We start from the raw sequence: 25671 nt of genomic DNA on the forward strand, positions 1-25671 counted from the left end.
CTTCCTTGATTTCCTGGTAAAGATTGTTCATCCTTGGATTATTGCCGTTTATGAAAACAGTGTTTTCTTTATATCTCTAACAAGTATAGTCAGTTCAGCAGTTGGTTCAATACAGTCCCATGCACAACTAGTTACCTAAATTTTGCTTTTATTATATCCCTTCACTTTGGTTCCAAGTGGACTGGTACTGCTAAATATCCCAGCTACGAGTGATAAAGAAGTAGAATTATGGCCACAGCCCTATCCATTGCATGTGTCAGTACCACCTTTGAGCTTACTAGATGTCCACATGAGGCTCAGACCAGGTGTTGCCCTTCTAGTTACAATAATGAGATGAAACCCCCACAACTGAATGCATTTGATTCACACATAAGAATCACACAAGGATGTTCAGTTGGTGCTTGAAGCGAGTGAGTACCCATAATTCTATCCTCCCCATGCATAGCCAGCAGAGTCTTCAGAACTAGCCCTATTCCTCTGTGTTGGGACAGCAAGTTGTTTCACTAGAACACAGTATAGCTTGCTCAAGGGGAGAGGGTTATCTGCATGCAAAGCATCAGTCAAGTAGTAATGAAACAAATGATACTTTTGTTAGCTTTCTTAGAGGGCATCTTTAGACTTCTCAAATTGAAGGCCTTTATCTGTTTCCCAGTTAAATAGTGCAGTTCCTAAACTGCATAATACTTTATACTAGTAGCAAATTGTTTTTACAATCTGTTCTTGCCTGGAGACTGTTATGAGGATTGTTTAGGCTGCCAAACATTTTTATGGTATTGGTTTTCATGTGCTTTTGGTTTTAATTGCTGCTTTTTAAGAAACAGTTTTTCATTTTAATAATTTTACATTTTATGATTTTATCTTTTATGTTGTGAGCTGCCTCAAGCAGGTCCCTGAAGAGGGGCATGTAACTAGGGATGGGCACAAACTGGCTCAAAAACTAAAGTTCATGATGAATGTTGGCTGGTTCACGGTTTGCAAAGTGAAGTTCACGACAGGTCAACTGGAACGAACTTTCAAGCTGTTTGTGGAGGTTTGTGCCAGTTCATGAACAGATAATTTCCAGATACACAGTCTCTGCTCAATCTCAATATTTACAAAACTTCAAAGTAACAGGGGGGTGGAACTTGGAGGGCATGTAGAGGGGAGGTCATCTGCAACTTTGATGTTTCTAGCTTGCACAGGATTCATTCTATACACTCCTGAACCTGTGCTTGTCAAAATGACTGCCTGTCAGTGATGGGGAGTAATTTTGACAGGTGCAGGTTCAGGAGTCTCTAGAGACCAGGCTTGCAGGAGATCTCTGGCTGATTCACCTCTACCTGCTTGCCAAGATTGTTGAGGATTGGGTTTACAGGGTCCAAGTTATACCCCCCAAAGAAGATGCCTCCAGGAAAGTGCTTTTAGCTGGCACACCTTCTTAGAGTATAAGAGTCCAATCTAGAGGCTTAAGCGTTCTCTACACAGCAGTCCATGAAGCTTGAAATAGAGGTACAGCCTAGTCAGATCACAAAGTTAGCATGGCTTCCCTCTTTGGCCATCTAGCACCAGGTGGTCTCCGAAACCCAATGAGGACATCCACTCTTGTTCTTTGGCCATCTGGCACCAGGTGGTCTCCGAAACCCTTCAGGGAGCTTGCTTAATGGAACCCTCCAGAAGATGAGGACATCCACTCTTGCTTCCCCCCCTCCAATCTAGTTACAGAACTGAACACAAGATCTCATGATAACCTAATTACCACATTCTTGAATCAGGCCTTGAAAGAGATAAGGATAGTGTCAGCAGGGAAGCCCAATTACAGACAACTGTAAGCTGGAGCAGACCTGCTAATATTCACATTAACCTCTGAAGGGAATCAGGATTCTTTGCCTCACAACTGCTTTCTCAGTAGCTGGCTAAACTGAGTGGCCGGTGGCCCTATTCAATGTAATGCCCTCACTTGGATGTGAAGAGGTTACCTGGGCAAGTGTTTACTAGGTCAGCAGTGCCATGGCAAGGGGACTCACAGTTGCCACCTGTGCTGGCTGCAAAGAAGCTGCAAAATAACTGCTTCATTATATTCAGAAGCCAAGTTGTTTTGCATTTTAAGCAGCTATCCCATAGTGTGTGCATTTGAAATGACATTTAAGACCAGCTAAATGCCCTGAATGGCCCACACTAGGCCAATCTCATCAGATCTCAGAAGCTAAGCAGGGCAGCCCTGGTTAGAACTTGGATGGGAGACCACCAAGGCACTTCAGGGTTACTACGCAGAGGCAGGCAATGGCAGACTACCTCTGTACATCTCTTGCTTTGAAAACCCTGTGTTATCATAAGTCAGCTGCGACTTGACAGTACTTTACACGCACACATACCATTTAATAAGACCATATGAAAATGGTAAAAATTGAATCTAGGAAAATGTTAAAAATTATTTCATAATTTCACCGGGAAAAAATAATGGACATACATATGAGTTCACACTCATTCTGATCATATCTCCCTGCAGAATTGAAGCTTGTGAAAAAATGCCAGCCAATGATATCCTCAGCCCCCTACTTCTGTGCTCACTTAAAGGAACAGTCTCTGCCACGTCCATGCCAATCTTCCCTAGTGGCAGGATGAATGTGCCGTGATGTGATTCTTTGCACCCTCTTTAGTAGGTTTGTGTAGCAAGATCATCCACTCATTTCCCACCACTGTGACAAATACCCAGCTTGCTCAAGGCTTTTATATGCCTATAGACAGACCACCATAACACCAATTTCATAATAAATTTAACTTTAGTTGTATTTGCAGTTATTACAAAAAGGACCAGCGTAGATGCAGCAGAATTATAAGCAAGTCTAGGCCATCTCTGTCTTTCTGTACTCTGGTATATTAGTTTGAATTAGCTTATACCTTTCTGTTAGGTTATTTGTCCCACAAGCCCTTGCTCTTTTGCTGGCAGCCTAGGTGTAAAAACTACAGCCTTGCCCTGTAAATGTACCTTTGCCCAAATTCATATTTGACATGCCCCAGCCTTCCAAGTACCAGGCTCCAAAACCTAAACATATCTGTCTAGGTCTTTTTAACATTGCACTTAATAAAATATATCTGGGCCAACAGTTCATGCTAGCACAAGTTCATCCTATCAATTTAGGATGGGCTGGTATTTGGCAAGTCTGGTACATTTTTAATTGACTCCTCCCTTAATTCCTATTGACTAAAAAAAGAGTATAAAAAGGAGACATTGGGCTTTGTTTGAGGTGGTTTGGCCAATACCTCACTTAGGTTTGAGTGAGGTCTTGGTCCACTGTCTGGGAATATTCCTCATTCTTTCTGAAGTGTTCGCTGTATCAGGTATTGGGATTTTCCATATGCTATTGGGTAATGATATTGAATATATGCGACTGTTACTTGGGCATGGTTACTAACACTAATAAATACTTTTGGTTAAAGGCAACTGTTGGGTGTTTCTTTCCCTCTGAAGGCTTGAGTTCCCTGGACAAATAATTATCTCCCATCATAAACTACCTCACAGGGTTGTTACTAGGATAAAACCTAGGAAGAAATAATGATGTTTCTTGGGGACAGAGAAAAGGAGGACAGAAATAAACACTTAGGCCTTTCAAGCCATTCTTCTTTTAATATTTTCTCTCACTTCTCAAGCCTTCCTATTCCAAAGTCAAGGATCTGTCCTTTTTTTACCAGTTTTCTCTTTCCCCGTGCAAAGGACAGCATCCCTCCCTTAAGCATTCCACAGATCCCTCCCATCCTACCATACTAGCCCTTCTCTAGGAGATATGAGTTGGTTACTATGCCTTGGATCCTTCCAAAGTCAAGGATCTGTCCTTTTTTTTTACCAGTTTTCTCTTTCCCCCCTCAAAGAACAGCATCCCTCCCATCCTACCATACTAGCCCTTCTCTAGGAGATCTGAGTCGGTTACTATGCGTTGGATCCTAGGCACCCTTTCTCCACAAAGAAGAAGGGAAAGGTAGTTTTCACCCATTCCCTTCTCTCACTTCAGCTTTCCACTTCGACCCCTCCCCCCCAACCAAGCGAGTACAGTTTTGGCGGGAACAGCAGACTGCATTGGGAGGCATGAAAGCCACAGTTTATACACAGTGTAGCTCTGCTTAAACTACATAGGATCCAAGCCAATGAGCCTGAGGCCAAATGAAATATCTCTTTTATTCTGCAGCTACCATTCTTGACATATGAAATGCCATCCTCCACCTGAGACAAATCCATAAGCAGGTTACTCATAGTTGATACATTTCTTGTCTGAAGTTTCGGTGTTTTTACATAGATACTTGAGTTGTGTGAAGTGCCATTTCATCACATTGGAGGCTAACTTGCTGCATCTCAGGACTGCCTCTTTGCCTCCACCTGTGCTCTACCTGCATATTTTGTAAATTAAAAAAAATATAACAAAAATGTCCATGTGTGCTCTCACTGAAATGAAACCAGGCTCTGAAACAGATCAGGAAAGTGTAGAACAGGTAACAACATTGTAAATGCTTAGTCCTCAGCACAAACAGCAGAGTTGTTTTTATTGCTGTACCCAATCAACTATGAACTCAAAGCTCTTCAGCCACAGGGAAAGTCAGAACTTAAATATTTTAACAAATAATTACAATAAGAAGAGAATTGTTGAGACTGACTGGAAGAGAATTTTTAGTCAGCCAAGGCAACTAGGTTGCTGCTGCCACGTTACTAGGTTACAAATGTAGGGCACCAGCCAGTCAGACTTGAAGTATGCTTTGATGCCACTGATTTCCATAGGACAATTAAGATTGTGCTTAATTCCCACCCATGGAAATCACTGTGGAACAGCCTGCCTGAGGTGGTCAGGAAGGCCCCCACACTTCCAACATTTCATGGAAGGCGCAAAACAGAAATGTTCAGGATATAATGGAGTATAACAGAACAGCACAGAACATTGCTTCTGTCAGGGGCCAGTATTGTAGTCTGCCCTGACCTGGATGGCCCAGCCTGGCCTCATCTTGTCAGCTCTTGGAAGCTAAGCTGGGTCAGCTCTGGTCAGTATTTGGATAGGAGACCAGACCACCAAAGTCAAATCACTTTTGAATGGCTCTTGACTGGAAAGCCCTATGAGGTCACCATAAATCAGCTGTGACTTAACAGCACTTTCCACCACCATTATAATCTATTGCAATGTTTACTGTATGTATTACCTCCCTTTTTTACTGCAATGTCTTCTACCTTCATAAACCCCTTTCTTCATTATGATATGTCATACACTAGTTTTTGGTTTACATTGTTTTCTGTTCCCTAACCCTAGTCCTTTTGCATCTTTGCTGTCTGACTGAATTGCTTTTGATAGTTTGTAATCTGCCTTGACTCTCGGTGAGAAACCTGAGCTGTAAATGAAGTGAACAACAACAACAAGGGTTCTTTCGGCTGACTTGTTCCCACCCTTCATGCAACTGAAAACAGCCTTCCAGTCAACATTGCTTGTTCTTACTTGTACTGTCCCTTTCAAGATCCCTAACATACAGCATTGATCAGTACAGCTGGGCACTGTGCTGCCACTGAAGTTAAACTGTTTTCATCCCGCTCTTTGAAAAAAAGAGACAAAAATCAATAAAGTCATGGTCCATTAGAGTACACCAAAATGTGTGTGCCTGTAGCTATTTAAAAGGAAATTTCAGTGAAAAAAACAAGGAAAATGGCGGTGGCAAAATTACGCACGTTAAAAACAAAGCATGATCATGAACTGCCAGGAACAAGTTGAAAAATAAACAGACCCCTGCAGAAATACTCTATTAGCAACTGCTAGCAGTTTTTCCTCTGCAAATGTTTGTCTAAAAATAAATCTAAATTATCATAATGCCTTCAGCACTTAGTTAAACAATAACTTTATCTCCTGGGAATATCTATGCATGACTACTGACATCACTGTTGCATGCACATTATTTTACATACCTCACCTACAGTATATTGTAATATTTAAATTCCAAAAGTAACTTTATAACCTTTTAAAAGTTTTTTTACTATTACGAAAATACTTTTATTTAAATGAGATAAGACAGCAAAATGTCACCTGCCCTTTCGAAGTAGCCCAGATACTGTCTCCACACAAGCAATTAACGGGAATCACTCAGTCGCTGGAAGTTAAATATACAGCATGATATTCCCCTACCACGAAGATTTGTGAGACATCTCTAATTTAACCTCAGTCTTCCTCTCCTCCTTTGGATGCAAGGGCTGGCATTTTCAGAAGACTAAATGGAAGACTGCTTGTAGGTGCCTGCCCATGAATATAAAGAGGTGGACACAAGCGTACACAATGAATTATTTTGCTGTGTAAATTAAAGTGATAACAGTTCCAAGCATCTCCAGAGTGTACTTTCAGAGGACAGCCATGCTCCTTTCAATTTATAAACCTATGTTTATAAAGTAAAGCAGGGGCGGATTGGGCATTTGCTTTACAGGTAAAAAGAGAGCCAGTTTGGTGTAGTGGTTAAGTGTGCGGACTCTAATCTGGGAGAACTGGGTTTGATTCCCCACTCCTCCACTTGCACCTGCTGATGTGACTTTGGGTCAGTCGCAAGCTCTGGCACAGCTGTCCTTGAAAAAGAGCAGTTTCTGTCAAGAGTTCTCTCAGTCCCACCTACCTCACAGGGTGTCTGTTGTGGGGAGGGGAAGGGAAAGGAGTTTGTAAGCCACTCTGAGACTCCAAGTGAAGGGCGGGGTATAAATCCAATCTCTTCTTCTTCTCTAAAGCAGGCCTTGAGGGCAGTCTGTCACAGGCTCCCCATTCCACACCCTGAGGCCGGCAAGGAAGAGCATGTCTGGCACATCCTTTTCCTCCAGACAACTTTTTGTCCCTCCATCAGGTGAGATGGGGGACGAGAGGGTAGGAAATGGCAGGGCCCTTGTGGACTTCCAGTCTGTCCCAGAAGAGAGTTATTTTAAAATCAAATGTACATTCCAACCATAATGCAGAAACTGATGTGAACAGACAATAACATGCTAGATATAAGGCAGCCTTGGGTATTCACATCTGTATATATGCATTTAAAAAGTGACATTTTGCTCCATAGAGCACATGCCTGTTAAATAAGTCATGACAAAATACAATAAACAAAATGCATAGATATATTAAAAAGAGGACAAGTGCAGGTAGGAATCTAGCTTCTGCAAAAATTCAGTAACTGCCTTCTGACATTACAGTTCATTTCTTATTTGATGGTTCTTGGGTGGTGTGGCTTAATATAAAAGCATTGCATCTGAGTGCCTATACGGCCACAGTGTTTGATCTGGGAGGGCAATTTCACACTTACAAGACATCACTCAGCCTTGCATTCCCTGACCAGTCTGCATGAGTGAACTCACACAAAGTGTACCTTTAAATGTGTTCTTCTGTATCTTGCCTTTTCTGTGAAGCCTTCTGCACTGTCAGGTCAGCACTAGATTGGAACAAGGGGATCGGAACAGTACCTGTGATCAGAAAGTAACATGTTCTGCATGGTTTACTTTCTGTGATCTGTTAGCCTGGATTCATACAGTATCCATGTATTTATTCTACTGGTACAATCCACAATGGTCTTAAGTCACTCTGGTACTTCTTATATCTTGTCCATATGCATGGTTTACTTTTTGTGATCTGTTAGCCCGGATTCATACACTATCCATTTATTTAGGGAAGATGCATAATTAAATTCCCTCTCCTCTCATAAGCACTGCAAGAATGAGACCCTACTACAGCAATCAACTACATGACATGGTGTGATTTCTATTAACAGAGCTCCCAGCTTGTATTTCCCTTAAAAAAAAAGTCACAGGGGCCTAATTTGGATCAGTACTGGTTTAAACCCTTTCCCATTTTCCTGACTTGAAACTGGCCCTAGTGAGCCACTATTTGCCCTATTATATCAGCTACCTGGGGTATTTCAAGTATGGGGAAAAGCATGAAGGAAGGCTTAACCCTTCTCCCAGGGGTCCAGTCCAAGCTGGGGTCCTGTGTGCCTGATACAGAAAAAGAAATGCTGAGATCTCTTTCCAAGAAATCCCAGGTTCTCGTTAAGCTGAGTCCCTTCCTTCAGCAGAGAGTTGTGGCTAGGTGTGTGAAGGGGTTACTTGGGCAAATGTTTCTTTCTAGATCAGCAGTGCCAGGAGTGTCATGGTAAGGGGATTCATTATTTGCCACTTGTGTTGGCTGCAAGGAAGCTGCTACATAACTGCTTCACTTTATTGAGAAGACGTTGTTTTGGATGTTAAGTGACTATCTCATAGTGCGTGCATTTGAAATGAAATTTAAGGTCAGCTAAAGGCTAGTCTATTCTTATCAGACCTTGGAAGCTAAGCAGGGTTGGACCTGGTCAGTATTTGGATGGGGGACCACCAAGGAATACCAGGGTCACGATGCAGAGACAGGCAATGGCAGACCACCTCTGAACCTTCCTTGCCTTGAAGACCCAACAGGGTGATGATAAGTTGTCTGTGACTTGACAGCAAAAAAAAAAGAAAAGAAGCAGCTGCTCCTTTGCATCACCCAAAGTAGCTCTTCATTGGCTGTGGACAGCATTAGGAATGTCTTTTTTGCCATGATCTGTAGGAGACATGGATTTGTTTATGTCTCTCTCTCGCTTTCTCTTCTACCCTAAGGACTCAAAGCATCCTGCAGCAGCTGTGAATTGTAGATGTGGATCCAAGTTCATTACAATTAAATCAGATCACATAGTTAGATGAAGAAAAGAGAAGGGGGGAGAAGAAAAAAAAAAGGAACTCTCCACATAATGTGAAATAATCAGGAGACTTTTTAAATTCTAGCATAAACGTTTGGGACTCCCTGCATGCTTTGTCAGATGCAGTCCTCACCTAATGCATCTGAAGAGGTGGGCCCTGGTGCATAAAAGCTCATGCTTGATTAAAAACCTTGTTAATTCCTAAGGTGCCATAAGAACCCTGTTTATTGTTGCTGCAATGGCTATCATTCTGCGGTTATTATTACCAGTATGAAAACACGGATTCAAAGATTTCACTAGCAGAAAGGATCTCTCTGTTCCTTAAAGACTGTTTTTACCCCTCATCATGGGGCAGAGAACACTGGAGAGCCATGCTCAGCAGATCTGGACTTGGCCACATTAATTGCATGTTCACTTTTTTCCAACTCCTAGCTCTCTCACTCACCATGTGCCTGGAGGTTCTCACCACATGGATCAATGCTTATCATGTTGAAGGTCAACCTACCCTTTAGTCCAGCTGCCAGAAATAGGGTAAGAAGCGATGGAATATCAGAGTGCTGGTCCCAATCTAAGTATATGTCATTATTTACTTACTTCATACCTTCCCTTTTCCCCCAATGGGGACCCAAAGTTCCTTACATTATTCTCCTCTCCTCCATTTTATCCTCACAACAACCCTGTGAGGTAAGCTAGGTTGAGAGAGTGTGACTCGCCCAAAGTCATCCAGCAAGCTTCCATGGCACAAGTGGGGATTCAAACAGGGTCTCCCAGGTCCTAGTGTGACACTCTAACTCTCCACTACACTGGGTCACAATGTGTAGTCCCTTATTCTGAGATTTAAAACATGGATGAGGATGTATTGCAACAGGGAAAGCTTTGGAAAGGATGGTCCAACAACAAGGGAGATGGACTTGGATCTGGTAGATATCAGGTCAGGTTCCACTTTGGCCATGGACACACCGGGGAATTTGGAGCAACTGACCTCAGTTTCTCATCTATAAATAGGCAGAAGCATGCATTGAGCTCCTTGGAGGAATAGGGAGAAAAAATTGTATGAGCAAGCAGAATGAAGACTGGAAAGTACTCTGCACAAGCACGTTAACAGAGTAACAGTGGCAACCATCTAGGCAAATAGAGACACCTATGGCGAGCTTATTGGCTCCTACCTATATTTTCCACTGATAAAAAGGCATTCATCCCAGGGGAAGGGGGAAGCAATTTTTGCTAATTCCTCCTGTCATTGCAGATGCCTGCATTCTTACTGGAGATCCACCAAGCTTCGGGATAAGACTCTGGGAAGAAAAGGCAAACTGCAAGGGGGGGGGGGCTTGTAAAGTTTCCTTCCTCAAACACCACTGTGCTTATGTAGAACAGGATTCAAACTATGATCTGTTACATTTTCCATGCAGTACGTCTTGGATTAAGTTTATGCTTTTGCATGACTCTGCACTGATTAAATGGAGGCATCTTTCATACACAGCATAGCAATGCAATCTGATTTGTCTGGATTAAGTTTAGAAGAATGCAGACGACCTACTTGGAAAACTCCATTTTTATACGTTTCCCCTCTTACCATTACTTTATGAACTGCACAAGCTCCAGCTTTGTCTTCTACAATTCACTAGGGAAGAGAAACATGAGTTTCTGTTCAAGCTTTACGACAGAAGTATGGAAAAATGCTGCATGTTGTAAAATGCAATTGGATGCTTCTCATCTCAGTTCTCACTCCAGCAAGTGAGTCGCTGAAGAAATAAGTCTGCCTCCATCCTTACATCAGAGAGGTAATTAAGAAGTTCAGTCTAAAACCTGGGCACAAAATCAACCCCAGCATACAGAACATCACATCTTTGTATGCAGTGCTCACTAGTCCTTCCTAACTAACGATGATTCTCTAGTTCTGTACTCATAAGCATTCACTCAGATCAGACTCTCCACTTCAAGAACTAAAAAACCCCCCCTTTTTTTTTTTTTTTTACTATATGAATGTTGTGAATAGGTAAGAAGAGCTGGACTGGCTCAGACCAGCAGCCCACCTAGTTCTGGAGTCACACAGTTGCAGGGAGACGATAAAAGACTTGACCGACAACATGTCATTCATCTTGATTAGGAACCCGGAGAAAGTTCACTGAAGTCTGACGGTGAGCCTTTCCCTCAAGTCCTGAGCCTTGAAAAGCAGGACTCGAAAATAAACGAACAAATTCTCCACCACAGAAGGACAGTTAAAGGGAGCCGGGGGGTTCATCAACCCCGAAGAACGACAGGTCTGGTTAAATACAGAAGCCCCAAAGCGCCCCCCGTTCGCAGGTGCGACTCTGCCCGGGATGGGCGCGAGGATTTGCAGACGTTCCCATCAGCTCCCTCCGCCGCCACGCTACTGCCAAATCCAGTTCGCTTACCAGAACAAGCTGGGGCCAGGCGGCCAGCCCATCGCACAGTATGTGCCCAGCCCAGGACCTTTCCCCTCTTCCATAGCCCTTCAATGAGAGGAGATAAAACGACCCCCTGTCCCCACTGCCAAATCCAGTTCGCTTACCAGAAAGAGCTGGGGCCAGGCGGCCAGCCCATCACACAGTATGTGCCCAGCCCAGGACTTTTCCCCTCTTCCATAGCCCTTCAATGAGAGGCGCCTCGACTGCGGGGAAGGAGCCCGGCGGCACTCGCCCCCTTGGCATCCCGCGCAGCAGCCGCTACCGCCAGCATGACCCCCGCCGCCCGGGCTCCGCTCCTCCTCCTGCTGCTGCTCTGCCGGCCGGTGCTGGGGGAGCCGAGCGCGGGCACTTGGGCTCGCTTCGCCCGGCTGCCCTACCCGCAGGACCAGCTCTTCCTTTACGACGCCTTCCCGGAGGGCTTCTTGTGGGGGGCGGGCACGGCGGCGTACCAGGTGGAAGGCGCCTGGCAGCAGGACGGCAAAGGGCCCTCGGTGTGGGACACCTGGGCGCACCGGGGCGCGGCGGCGGCGGGGGGCGACGTGGCCAGCGACAGCTACCACCGCCTCCAGCGCGACCTCGAGGGGCTCCGGCTCCTGGGCGTCTCCCACTACCGCTTCTCGCTGGCCTGGGCGCGCCTCCTCCCCAACGGCACGGCGCCCGCCAACCCGGCCGCCCTCCGCTACTACGGGCGCCTCCTGGAGGGCCTGAAGGCCCGCGGCGTCGAGCCCCTGGTCACGCTCTACCACTGGGACCTGCCCCAGGCCCTGCAGGACGCCCACGGCGGCTGGGAGAGCCCCGCGCTGGTCGAGCGCTTCCGCGACTACGCCGAGCTCTGCTTCAGGAGCTTCGGCCGCCACGTGCGCTACTGGCTCACCGTCGACAGCCCCTACCTCGTGGCCTGGCACGGCTACGCCACCGGCCGGCTGCCCCCCGGCGTCAAGGGCGGGCCCGAGGCGGGCTACAGGGCGGCGCACAACCTCCTCAAGGTAAGGGCAAGGGGAGCCGGGCGGGGGCTCCAGCCCGTCCTCGCTTTCGCGCGCCCTTCTCCCCCGGGCGTATCCGTGTCGCCCGCCGCCCGGAGAGTTTCCCCGAGGCGTTTGGCCGGCTGCTGCCTTTCCAACAGCCGCCGTCTAGAATTCCGGGCGAGCCTGAAAAGTAAGCCCAGGACCTTTCCCCTCTTCCATAGCCCTTCAATGAGAGGAGATAAAACGACCCCCTGTCCCGTCTCTGTTATAATCAGAGGAGAGGGATGGAGCGGAACCGCAAGGTCTCAGTTAATTACTCGCAGCATTCATTCCACAATTAAAAAGGATACATCTGCCCATCAATCTCCCAATTTTGATATATATGTTTTTCCTTTACTGTGTCGTCCCCCCCCCCCCAGAATTAAACCTAAACAAATGGTAACCATATAAACTAAGCTTGCTATTCCTGTTTGGTCCTTGAATCTGTTAAACATCTTCATTATGTTGTACGCTAATTTACTGCTCATCCTCTGCCTATATGTATGGACTGGTAACTTCCATTTCATTGTATCTGAAGAAGTTTGTGTGCACACGAAAGCTCCACTCTCCATGTTAATGATCTTTTTAGTCTTGAAGCTGATAATATAGCAACCATTGAATATTATTCCTTCATCTTTAATATCTTGCCAAGACTTGATTTTCCCTTGAGCATTTACCATGTTACCATATGTCAAAAAGTCATTTTTATTTCTCGTGTATGTATCATGATGAGCTTCCATTGGGGACATAACGGAGAGTTTGAAGGGCTCAGTAAGTTCTGGTGTGTAAACCATATTCTCAAAAGTCCATCTTTGACTGTATGGCTTATTTCTTGTGTTACAATCATTTTGATTGATTTCTTAATCCATAAATAATTGTGTAAACCTTCTTCCAGATCTGATTCAAGTTTTACTTACTTACATATACATTCAGTCATGCAGTGAAGATACTTAGAAAAGGAATGACTAAGGGTTTATAAAATTATGCATGGGATGGAGAGAGTTGACAAAGAGAACTTCCTCTCCCAAAATATTAGAACTCAGGGGCATCCAATGAAACTGATGGGCAGTAGGTTCAGGACGGACAAAAGGAAATACAACTTTACATAGACAGTGATTTATTTATTTATTTATTGGGCTTTTACCCTGCCCTCCCTGGCTCAGGGCGGCTTACAATAGAGGTCATAAATAAAACAACAATATAAATATCAGTATAGAATTCGCAGCATAGTTATTAAAACAATTAACGTGTGACGATGGCGGTACAGCTATGGTAAAGTGCATATGTAAACATCCTACAGCAGCAAGATCCACTATCGGCAGGCTCAGACTGGAAATAGTGTTGGTGCAGGGCATAGTTGGTGAAATGCAGCTCCTTATCTAAATGCCTGGCGGAAGAGCTTCATTTTCGCGGCCCTGCAAAATTCACTGCCAGAGGATGTGGTGATGGCAACAGGAATAAACAGCTTTAAAAGGGGATTAGATGGATTTATTCTATCAGTGGCTACTAGCCATGGTGGCTGAGGGGGACCTCCACATTCAGAAGCACTAACCCTCTGAATCCTAGCGCTAGGAGGCAACAACAGGGCCTCTATGCCCTGTTGTTGGCCATCCAGTGGTTGGCCACTGAGTGGGATAGGATGCTGGACTAGATGGACAATTGGTCTGATCCAGCAGGGCTCTTCTTAGGTTCTTGTGCTGAGGTGGCAGCTGCTGCCAAAGCAACATTTATAAAAACCTGCACAGCCAATCAGAAGTCCTGCTGGGCAAAAGATCCATCTGGCCCCACCCACTTTCTAAAAACACTTTCAGGTGAGGCTTTCCCCAACCCAACTTGCATTTCATGTCTGACCTGGACTCACTTTCAAAGTTGTGTGTGTGTGTGTGTGGCACATCGGCTGCAGAGCACGGCATCAGGAGGGGCTTCAGCCTTCTCTCTCTTCCATCCGGCAGCACTTTCAGCAGCAAGACATGATGGCTGAATATCTGCTTCTTCTTCTGTGTATCTGCCTGCTGTACCAGGTGAGAGGGAACATGAAAGAAGCCATGCTCCATAGCTGGTTTTGCTCCCCCTCAGCTATTTTGAAAGTGACTACAGGTCAGATGTGAAGTATAAGTCAGGCTGGGGAAATGTAAAGAGACCGAAGTCCACAGCTAAGGAGCTCTCTGTGCATGCAGCTTTGTAGCATATTCTGATACAGGTTTCCTTTTTATGCTGGAGTACAAAATCTGCCTGGTAATTTAGAATAACGACTACAATAGGTTTTTTTTTTAAAAAATATGTTATTTACAGTCCACCTTGCTCATTGGGACTCAAGGCAGATTACAGAGAGTGAGTCAATACAATCAACAGTGTGTTCATTGTATATGCTGTATGTGGCTTTTATGTGCGATCACTGTAACTTGTGAACAGGATTTATTCCTCCTGAGGAAGTTCTATTATTATGACCAGCAGCCAAAAAGCACCTCTTATGAGTCTCCAAGAACACCCCCTCTCCAAAGCACTTGATCTAACATTTTAAGCCACTTTGAGTTCCTATAAGGTAGAAAGGCAGCTAATAGATGTTTTTTAAAAATAAAATCTGACAAGGCCCGCTGTGACCAGGTCAGTGATGGGTGGCACTGGACACTTTTGTCTGGTGAAACTTATGTCGTCTGCTGTATTTCACCTGCAGGGTGATAGGGAGCAGAAAATGGTTTGCTCAGTCTAACTGTGGAGAGTGTATGTACAGAGGACTAAATAGAACAGTTTGGATTTAACAGAATTGGTTGGGGCGGGGGCAGAACTTAGGTTAGCACTGCTGGCCTGTTTGTTTTGCTTCAGACACACACATGAAGCTGTGTTATACTGAATCAGAGCCTTGGTCCATCAAGGTCAGCAGTGTCTACTCAGACTGGCAGTGGTTCTTCATGGTCTCAGGCAGAGGTCTTTCACATCACCTACTGCCTGGTCCTTTGAACTGGAGATGCTGGGGATTGAATTTGGGACTGCCTGTGTACAAAGTAGAGGCTTTTCTACTGAGCCATGGTCTTTCCAACATAATACCTTTTCTACCCGTGTCTCAACTTGTAAATTTTAAAAACAGAATATTCCAAAGTACCTTAATTCTCCAAGGATGTCCCATCCAAAGCAAACATACCTGGGAAAGGCGATCCTAAATGTAAATTTTTTAATTTCCCTAAATTTTGAGAAAGGAAAGTATAAAACAGTGATTTCATTTCAATAATGATACAGTTTGTCTCACTTAAACTAAGCCTTGGAAACTCATAGTCATGAATCACAAAGTCATTATTTTAACTATCAGGCTTGGCCATTTTTGGACGGTATGTTTTCAGGTGTATGGTTGCGGTGCTTTACAAATAAAGTAATACCCATGCACTGTAACAAGTTAAAACAATTTCTCTTTATATTAAAAATTAAACCTTAATCTGTTTTTACAAATGCCTGATATGCAAACATTACTGTGCTCTGTACATATTTTGTGAAGCTACATGTAGGTTTATTTGGATTTTGAACTCATCTTTTCTCCGGATAAGTTATTTATTATCTGAATAAGTCATCAGACAAGATCAAGTTTCATGAAAACAAGTTAATACTGTTGTATTCATTACCAAGGTCTGAATTTCATTGCTTATTTTGGTGCCTTGCTTATATACTTCGTGGTAAAGTTTGTTTTTGGGCTGTTGACCTAGTTAAGTACAAAATTACTTTGAACCTGTCATTCATAACATATTGGTGTCAGAACACAACATAGAATTTTGGTCAGGTAGGTGATAGTACACTCCTGTTTTAAAATTATTTTTAGGGCCTGGTTTCTCCACCATAGTGATTCTGTTTGGGAGTTTATTCTCCCTAAATGTTTATATGATTCTATGCCCAGTTTGATATACTAAGCAATAACTGTATCCTATTTATTTTTCCACAGGTTTCTGAAAGGCAAAATCCATGCTAGGGATTATTAAGAAAGAAATTAAAGTAACCAAGATGATTAAGGGGTTGGTGAACCTTAGACTAAAGAGCCTGTGGCTTTTCAGTTTAGAAAGAAGATGACTAAGGAGGGACATGGTAGAGGCTTATAAATTTTTGCGTGGGGTGGAGAAAATGGATAGAGAATATTTTTCCTCCCATAGTATGAAATCTCTGTTGGATATTGTAACTCTGCATGCAAGAGGGAGGGAAAGCGTTAAGATAATTCTTTCTGGGAGGGAAAGCGTTAAGATAATTCTCTGCTTGGGTACACGTAGTAGTTGGCCCAACCCTTTTGTTAGCAGTCAAACTCCTTCTCTCACTAAGGGGCAGTTAATACCTAGAAAACCATAAACACCCTAATATACATAATCTCAAATATCATAAATGCAATATACTGCCTGACCCAGAATGACACAAAATGGATGTCAGCACAAAACAAGAAATGTGAGTAAGATGGGCAGCTAGCTAATGACCTCCTTCCTACCCTAGAGAGAGGCATAATTTAGGAAAATGGGTCTCCCAAGAACCTATTGACTAATCCCATCAACATCCAGCCTCACTTCCCTGCACCCATTTACCGTAATTAAGCAACACTTAATTCTAGTCACCTAACCTGGTAGCTTTCCCCATCCAGTACTTACAGGGTCATCAAGCCCCATTTACACTAATAGTCTGCCTCAGGAAATCCTATCAAGCTTATCCCAAATCATTGTCCACCTCTGAAAAACCCATAAAATTATTATTTTGGGGGGTGAATGTCCGCTTATCCCAGGGAACATTTTGCCCTATATTTGGATTCCGTGTGTGTATTCCTGGTACCAACAGCATGCACCTCCACTTTGTGGGTTTCTTCTCCCTGGAATGCTGGCCGTTTTTGTGCTGCATCCATGGACCTCTACAAGATCTTGTTCCATAAGTCGTGGCTTGCGTGTCCCCAGGCCCGATAAAAGAACACACGAGAAGTTCCAGTGAGGAAGAAAAACTAATAAAGAGAGAAACAGTGCAATGCAACAATTAAGTTCCAGTGAGGAAGAAAAACTAAAGTATTTATTGCAATAAAGAGAGAAACAGTGCAATGCAACAAGGTACCCACAAACCAAGCTGCTCTCTGGTCTCCAGCCAGATGGGCAGAGGATTATATGTACCCAAAATGACATAGGCACAGTTTATGATGCATGGTAAACCCCATTGGTTACAGGTAGAGGGACATCAAATGAGTTGGCACAAATCCATTGGTCAGCCTCAATCAGGGGTTACATTACATTCAATTACAATTGTTTATTTGACAAGGAACACAAAGGTCTTTTCTGGCAATTCTAATATAGCAAAACCAAACTATTGCTTTCCATTCAGCTTATACTCTTATTGAAAACAAATCATGGAACTGTCTCCTGGTCCCACAATCTGGTAATCATAGCCCTTTCCCCCCTCAACTATTTCTGCTCCTCCCTGTTTTTCTCTTAGCCAGCTTGCATGTTTTAAATGTGTGTGTGTGTGTGTGTGTGTGTGTGTGTGATTTGCCCTTTTATTTCTCTTTTAATAAAAAGCCTTTCCAGTTAAACATCTGCCTGGCTTATTTGAGAATTCTCTTAAAGAGGAAAAATCCTGGTATACATTTGTGGAGATCCCAGTTACCCACCCCTCACTCTGTCTCCTTAAGCTAATTCTCCCTATTAAATAGGAGACTGCCTCTGTGGGTAAGAGTTTCCTTGGTTAGATATTGAGCTTCTTTGCTTGTTGATTGCCTTCTGTTTCATCTAATATAGGAACCCTCTTCTTCTCTGTCTTATCTTCGCTTGGAGCTGTAGCAAATTAACCTTTTGAAGATAATAAGTTCACAATAAGTTAAATGTTGTACCTACATGAATATATCATGTAAGATGTGCTTCTATTTTTGTAAATAACATTTCTTTCTCTTGTTACATTGAAGTCAGGTCATCTTTGTAATTTATTAGAATAGCATTTTCCCCTTAACTGGGAATGTGGAGAATCAGGGATACTGTGAAAAAGCTTCTGTGCTTCCAAGGCAAATGATTTATTTTATTTTTTTTAACATTTAACCCAATAATCACAGGGACACCAGATAACAAATGGAAATGCTTCTTTACTTAATGAGCAATTAAACTGTAGAATTTGCAACTGGTGTGTGTGGTGATGGCTACAAGCATTGTTGACTTTAAAGGGGGATTCGACAGATTCATGGAGGATAGGTCCACCAAGGCGTACTACTAGTCAGTAACTTCCATGTCCAGAGAGAGTTAAGCTCTCTGCATACCTATGCTGTGAGTTGACCTCTGGATGATGCCCTGGTCTCTATATTTTGATTTTCAAATCTCTAGAGTAACTGGTTAGTCAGCTGGTAAAACAGGATGTTGGACTAGGTGGACCACTGATCTGATCAACTGGCACATCTCATGTTCTTAGCGTGAATTGTTGGAAAGATTTTGGGTTGGTCTTTGAATAAGACATAGAGGGAAATGCATACCATCTACCATCTATGCCCCTGTAAGCCGCCCTGAGCCCGCTTGCGGGGAGGGCGGGGTAAAAATGTCTAAAATAAATAAATAAATAAATAAATACCACAACATTTTTAAACAGGAGAATATTCATTTATTTATTTGGAAAATTTCTGTGCCAGCCCTCTAGGGAACCTGCCTAAAGTGGCTTACAAAATAAAACACTGGTCCCGGTCACACGGAGCATTAGGCACGCTAGAGAGATGGAAGATAGGCGGATTTTCCGGGCGCGATCTCACCGCCACATCTGGGAAGCGTAGAGCTCCCGTGGCTCACCCGAGGCTTCACTCCGAAGATGCGCTGTAAAAAACTAGTACCTCCGAGGTACTAGTTTCTGGAAACCGCGGGGCAAGGGCGGGCGTCAGATCACGTTTCCGGTGTTAGCTTGTGACATCCGGCACTCGCCCATGTCCCGTCGCGAAAAGTTTTTTTTTTTGGTCAAGTCTCCACGGGCGCGCACAAGCACCCAACGGTGCATGCGAACACTTGAGTTAAAAAAAACCAACACAACCCCTGCGGCGCCGCTTCTTTGCCGCGCCGCAGGAGTGAGGTATGATCGGCACCTCCCCCCAACCACGGGACGTCGGCAGGACGTCTGGTGGGACGTTTGATCCGGCTGCCGCATGGTAGTTCGCTCTGGGGCAAACAGCCACGCCTCCCCCCCCTTCGCGATATCCGGCCCGTGTGACCGGGGCCACTGATTGAAGTGGGAAGCCTGGGAACTGGGGAATCAAACCTGTTTCTCCAGATTAGAGTATACCACTCTTAACCATTACACCATATTGGGTCGCCTGGGTAATCAGAAATGTTTTGGTTTGGCCCCTAAAGGAAAGTAATGTAGACACTGGGAGAACTTCAAGAGCCAGTTTGGTGTGGTGGTGAAGAGCGGCAGACTCTAATCTGGAGAACCGGGTTTGATTCCCCACTCTTCCACATGAAGCTTCAGTCACAGCTCTCACAGAGCTCTCTCAGCCCTACCTACCTCACAGGGTGTCTATTGTGGGAAGAGGAAGGGAAAGTGATTGTAAGCCGCTTCGAGACTCCTTCAGATAGTGAAGGGTGGGGTATAAAACCAACTCTGCTTCTGCTTCTTCGACTTCTTCTGGAAGGGCATTCCACAGGCATTCCACTGCTGAAAAATACTGTCTCTGGTCATGACCCACCTCATCTTGCAGGCAAGGGCACGAGAGCAGGGTTTATGAGGAATAGCTTAGCTGATGGGCTGGCCAGTAAGAGAGGAAGCTGTATTTCAAGTATCCTGGTCCCAAATCATTTAGGGCATTAAATATAAGACCTAGCATTTTGAATTGTACCCCATAACAGATGTGCAGACGGTACAGATTTATCAGTACCAGGGTCATACAACCCCTGTATCTCACCCCGACAGTAGCCTGGCTGCTGCATTTTGAACTAACTGACGTTTCCAGAGCATCCAAGGGCAGCCCACACATAGAATACACTATGGTGATCTAACCTGGATGTAATCACAGAATGGATCACTGTGGCTAGATCATGCTTTCTGAATTTTGTCAGATCTTGTAATCTGGACACTGTATTCTTCCAAATAATTTATTGCACTGCTGGTCAGGTTAATTATCCACATTCTGATTCTGTTTTTCAAGCACCGCAGATGATAAATATGCACAATGATACTAATAAAACAAATACGGATTGAACAACTTAATGTGTCCTGTTTTGTGTAATGAATGGTGACAAGTTTTGTATTTTAACAATTTACAGTGACATTTGTTGGCTAAGAACCTTTAAAATTCAGAGAGATGTAATTCAAGCATATAATGTCTGTAAATCTATTTTTTTTTAAGTAAGCATTTTTATATTTAAGCCTTAATTATATGGGGCTAATACAGTTAGAGAAAGAATACCTAAGCCTGGCAAAATTTTCTGATGCATCCAGGAACACTGTTCTATGATATGTTTAATATTTTAGCAGAGAGTAAGTTCAGTAACTCCTGCCAACCTAGCAGTTCGAAAGCAAGAAATTGCAAGTAGATAAATAGGGACCACTTCGGTGGGAAGGTAACAGCGTTCCGTGCGCCTTGGTGTTTAGTCATGCCGGCCACATGACCACGGAAACGTCTTCGGACAGCGCTGGCTCTTCGGCTTTGAAACGGAGATGAGCACCGCAACCCTAGAGTCGGACTCGACTGGCTTTCGAGCAAGGGAACCTTTACCTTTACCTTTAAGTTCAGTAAAGAAGGGCCTTCCAATGAAGGATAACTTTAAAACTGTTTGCTGGTCTTTCTTTCTTACCACAGCTTCCAGAAAGCGATGCTTCAAAATTCTGTTAAGGGCACCAGGGAATTACTAAGTGCAGGGTAACAGCTCTAAGCATACAAATACAGATCTTAGAAAATTTCAAGGAATTCACAGTAATAAACAGCCATAAGAATGCTTTTTTTCTGCAAAGGTAGCTGCTAGACCTTGGTGACAGGTAGCAATGGATTTGTTTTTCTGGAAGTGCTATTGAGGTAAGTTTTTGACCATTCTCCTTATACATTGAACTCTTGACTTTAACAAAGATTTCATTATAATCAGGTCATATGAAGGTCATGTTTGGCAGACATGGAGTCCCAGATGCTCACATTTTCACAATGGTCCTTAGTAAATCTCTTGACAGTTTTTTTTTTTTAAGAATTGGATGACAAACATGACTAGTTCAGTTTCCCCTGCAAGCAATTGTTACTTAGCTTGCCTCAGGCCAATATGTGAGAAGTCTACAAAGCTACATTTTTGTGTGTATTTTTACTAAAAGGAATTCACAAGATAAACAGAATGGAAGCAGCAAGCAGGAATTAGGAATGCAGGGACAATTTGACACAAAAAGAATCCACTAGTGTGGTATAAATGTAATAGTTAACAGATAAAAGTGAGGTAGTTCCTGTCCAAATATCTTACCAAAGTTTACTCAATGTGTTGCTTATCTTTTTTTTCTTTTTTTTCCTTTTTCATGTTTTAAGTCATCACCTGGGAAATTACTGCAGGTAGTGAACTAATATACAGCACATGTAAATTTGTAAGTTTTCAATAATACCTTCCATGTTATGTGGTACTTCAGATTGCCTTTCAGATGCTGGTGTAAGTTTAGTGTAGCTGTTTTCTCAAAATTGAGTACAGGCTTAATCATCCCACATAAAGTTTAACTGCGATTATCTGGGGAGTGAGGATGTATAACTTGTCATTATTCCTTTACTAAGAGATTTATCTGCCTTTTCAGTTCTCATCCACTGTACTAATGGTAGTTTTGTGATGGTACAGTTTTTCTCATACACACTTTTCTTCTGTTTGGTTGGTGACACTGTTCCCGTATACAAGAATATAGGTTCACATTTGAATTCACATGGAAAGTAAAGTAGCCAGATAGAATATCTCTTTCTTTCCTCTTTGGGAAATGCAGCGGTTTCTTCAGTTTATACATTTAACACATTTTTATCCCACCTTTCCTCCAAGGAACTCAGATCAGCATACACCATTCTCCCCATGCAGTTCATGCGATCAAACTGCCAGGAATGTAATGACTGAAAGGGGCTAAAGTTTTTGGCCATTCTACACATCCATCCCTACAGAGCAATGAGCTTGCTTACAAAAACAACTGGTTTCATCGAGCTCTCTTAAACAAAAGCTACTTGCTTGAAGCAGAAAATAACATTACATTCAGCAATTAAATTACCCTTTCCTTTTTACCCACCTAGAAGACCAAACTAAAGGATACATTTGCCCAAGACTTGCTTTCCCTGTAGTCAGATGAGAGTTGTGGAGAACTTCTTTTCATAAGCTGTTCAGGGCCAAATTTGGATCACGATCACAGTCCATTTTACTGCCTCTGAATTAGGGTTCAATAATAATGGTGAGAAATTGCTGTAAAGTTCACTAATCACAATGAATAGACAATAATAACTAGTACAGAATTGACGCTTGATGATGTTTATAAATCACAATGAATCCACCATCCGTAAAGCACATAGGCTAACAAGTTCTAACAGCACAAGGGCTAACAAATTCTAAATTCGGATAACAGACTTGTTTACGGATGGTGGATAAGATTGATATCACAGCTAAACACAATAAGACAACCAGAAAACTGAATTTGGTTGAAAAAGAGTTGTCTCGAAACGAACAACCACCCGAGATGTTCGTATCGCTCACCTTCTGTATTTGACGTCCTGTGTTCTGAAAACATAGAAATTATAAACATCAACAAGCGTCAATTCTGTACTAGTTATTATTGTCTATTCATTGTGATTTGTGAACTTTACAGCAATTTCTCACCATTATTATTGTACTGTTTTGAATTGCTGGTCCCCCTTGTATATATCTGAATTAGGGTTGCCAGCTCAGGGTTGGGAAATACCTGGAGATTTTGGGGGTGGAGCCCGAGGAGGGTGGGATTGGGGGGGGGACTTCAGCGGGGTATGATTCCATAGAGTCCATCTTCCAAAGCAGCCATTTCCCCCAGGTGAACTGATCTCAGTTGCCTGGAAATCAGTTGTAAGCAGGAGATCTCCAGCCACCTGGAGGCTGGCAACCCTGCTCTGGATTTAGTGGCTTTGTAGGCAGTCCTGCAGGGCAAATAATCACCTGGGGACCATTGCAGGGTGGGGTTAGGGTTGCCAGCCCTGGGGATTTGGAGGGGGGAGCCCAGGGAGGGCAGGGTTTGGGGAAGGGAGGGACCTCAGCAGGGTACAGTGCTATAGTCTACCGTGCAAAGCATCCATTTTCTCCAGGGGAACGGATCTCTGTCATTTGGAGATCAATTGTAACAGCAGGAGATCTTTAGGTCCCACCTGGAGGTTGGCAGCCCTAGTGGGGTAGATTTCCTTAGCTGAGACTGTGGATTATACATTTGTTATCCCCCACCCCAACCTGGTCTGTTCTGGCTCTTTTTGGATTTACTCTTGCTTTGTTTTGGAGAGGCCAAGCCTCCCCCTTTCTGCTGGTGATAGAGCTGTAGTTGCAGTGAAGTAGCTTCAAGAAAATAGCCACAGCCACAGGAGCCAGTTTGGTGTAGTGGTTAAGTGGGTGGACTCTAATCTGGGAGAATCGGGTTTGGTTCCCCACTCCTTCACTGGATGACCTTGGGCAAGCCATAGTTCTGTCAGAGCTGTTCTCTCAAGAGCAGTCCTCAAAAGAGCTCTCTCAGCCCCACCTACTTCACAGGGTGTCTGTTAAATAGTGGGTTCCATGGATGAGCAGGCTCGAGCCCAGAAGAAGACGAGATTGGATTTATACCTCGCCCTTCACTATCCAAAGGTGTCTCAGAGCGGCTTACAAACTCTTTTCCCTTCCCCTCCCCACAACAGACACTCTGTGAGGTAGGTGGGGCTGAGAGAGCTCTGACAGAAACTGCTCTTTTTCAAGGACAGCTCTTGTCAGAACTACGGCTTGCCCAAGGTCATCCAGCCAGGTGCAAGTGGAGGAGTGGGGAATCAAACCCGGTTCTCCCAGATTAGAGTCCGTGCACTTAACCACTACACCAAACTGGCTCCAGGGAGCAGCTCAACTTTATTTGTGATTTCAGCAAGACAAGACCCTAGAACTGCAGCTCTGTTAAATGGCATGCAATTGCCACACCCAAACACATCCCACTCCCAATGATAGGCTATTTGCATAACATTACTAGTTGATTGGGTACTTCCAGAGTCCTGGTAGGCTATTGTTCTTGTGCTCTAAGTTCAGCCAGTCTCTGATGTGACATACCTGGAATGGTTCAGTCCCAATACATAACAGTGTTGTGGGTAGGGGAAGGGAAAGGAGTTTGTAAGCCGTTCTGAGACTCTGAGTGAAGGGCGGGGTATAAACCCAATCTCCTCCCCCTCTTCATTGTGAGCTCAGGCACCTGTTGTCTTTTGAACTGTGGCTACTGCTTGTACTTCTTAGGGAGCACATGAAAATCAGTCCACTTTCCCTTTGCCATCTTTGCAGCTCCCTAGGGATGCCAGCCTCCAGGTAGGTCCTGAGGATCCCCTCGGATTACAGCTCAACGAACAGTTCCCCTTTGGAGGGTGGACTCAGTGGCATTGTACCCCACTGAGGTCCCTGCCCAGGCTCCATCCCCAACTCTCCAGGAGTTTCCCGACCAGAATCTGGCAACCCTAGGCCCTCATCCCCTGCTGGTGGCCAGAGGGGACCTGGCAACCCTATGAGCTTCTCCATCTTCTCATTTTCTTTGTTCTCCTCAAAGCTTGTTGGAAAAGTAGCATGTGGTATGGTGGGGTAAGGAGAGAGGGACTCAAGAAAGAGAAAGGAATAAAGAGGAAGGAAGGAATGGAAAAGAAAAGAGCAGGGCAAAAGAGGATGAGAAGAAGGGAACTTGAACAGGGATAAGGAAGGAGTGCGCAAGCAGTGAAATATATCTGTCATTTAAACATGAGTTTACATTTAAGGAAGGGTGTTGGATTTTAATACAGGCTCTTCCCTAATTTAGTCAAGTTTCAATGAAGTTAAACATTCAAGGACGGGTATGAAAGACTTCAATTTTCAAATGGGGCCAAGAAAGTTTTCCGGGCTGCATGAAAGCAAATGCCACCAGGAGTAAAAAAGAAAGTTACTGTGCTTTTTAAAGAAAGTGTTGTTACCTGCCCTGGCACATACAGATAGAGTGGAATAGATGTTAAAATAGTTTTTCTTAAAGCCATGAGAACCATTGTTGGAGACTCGGTGGTGTGCAAGTTTCAGACTAATCATAAAAGGAAACCCAATGAAATAAAACAGTTCTTCTTTTCCCACAGGCTCATGCCAAAGTCTGGCACCTTTACAACAACCATTTCCGAGCGATTCAAGGAGGTCAAGTGTCCATTGCCTTAAGTTCTCACTGGATAGAGCCTCAAAAGATGACTAGAGAAGATATAAAGGAATGTCAGAAATCTTTGGACTTCGTATTGGGCTGGTTTGCTAAGCCTCTATTTATTGATGGAGACTACCCTCAGAGCATGAAGGATAATCTGTCCTTGGTGCTGCCAGAATTTACTGAAGCAGAGAAGAAGTTTGTTAGGGGAACAGCTGATTTCTTTGCTCTTTCTTTTGGAGCTACACTGAGTTTCCATCTTGTGGATTTCCCCATGA

General features: G+C 43.8%; 1 protein-coding gene across 1 annotated transcript in view; it reads left to right on the forward strand.

Annotated features, from left to right (window-relative positions):
- The first annotated feature begins 11371 nt into the window (after positions 1-11371).
- The window catches only part of KL (klotho), a 30863-nt gene continuing 16563 nt past the window's right edge, over positions 11372-25671 (forward strand). Inside the window, exons 1-2 of the mRNA XM_015420514.1 lie at positions 11372-12088; positions 25338-25655. Coding sequence (XP_015276000.1) covers positions 11372-12088; positions 25338-25655 — 1035 coding nt within the window. The remainder of the gene's footprint in view (positions 12089-25337; positions 25656-25671) is intronic.

Source organism: Gekko japonicus, unplaced genomic scaffold (assembly GCF_001447785.1).
Source record: "Gekko japonicus isolate JY-2015 unplaced genomic scaffold, Gekko_japonicus_V1.1 scaffold576, whole genome shotgun sequence".
Lineage (NCBI taxonomy): Eukaryota > Metazoa > Chordata > Lepidosauria > Squamata > Gekkonidae > Gekko > Gekko japonicus.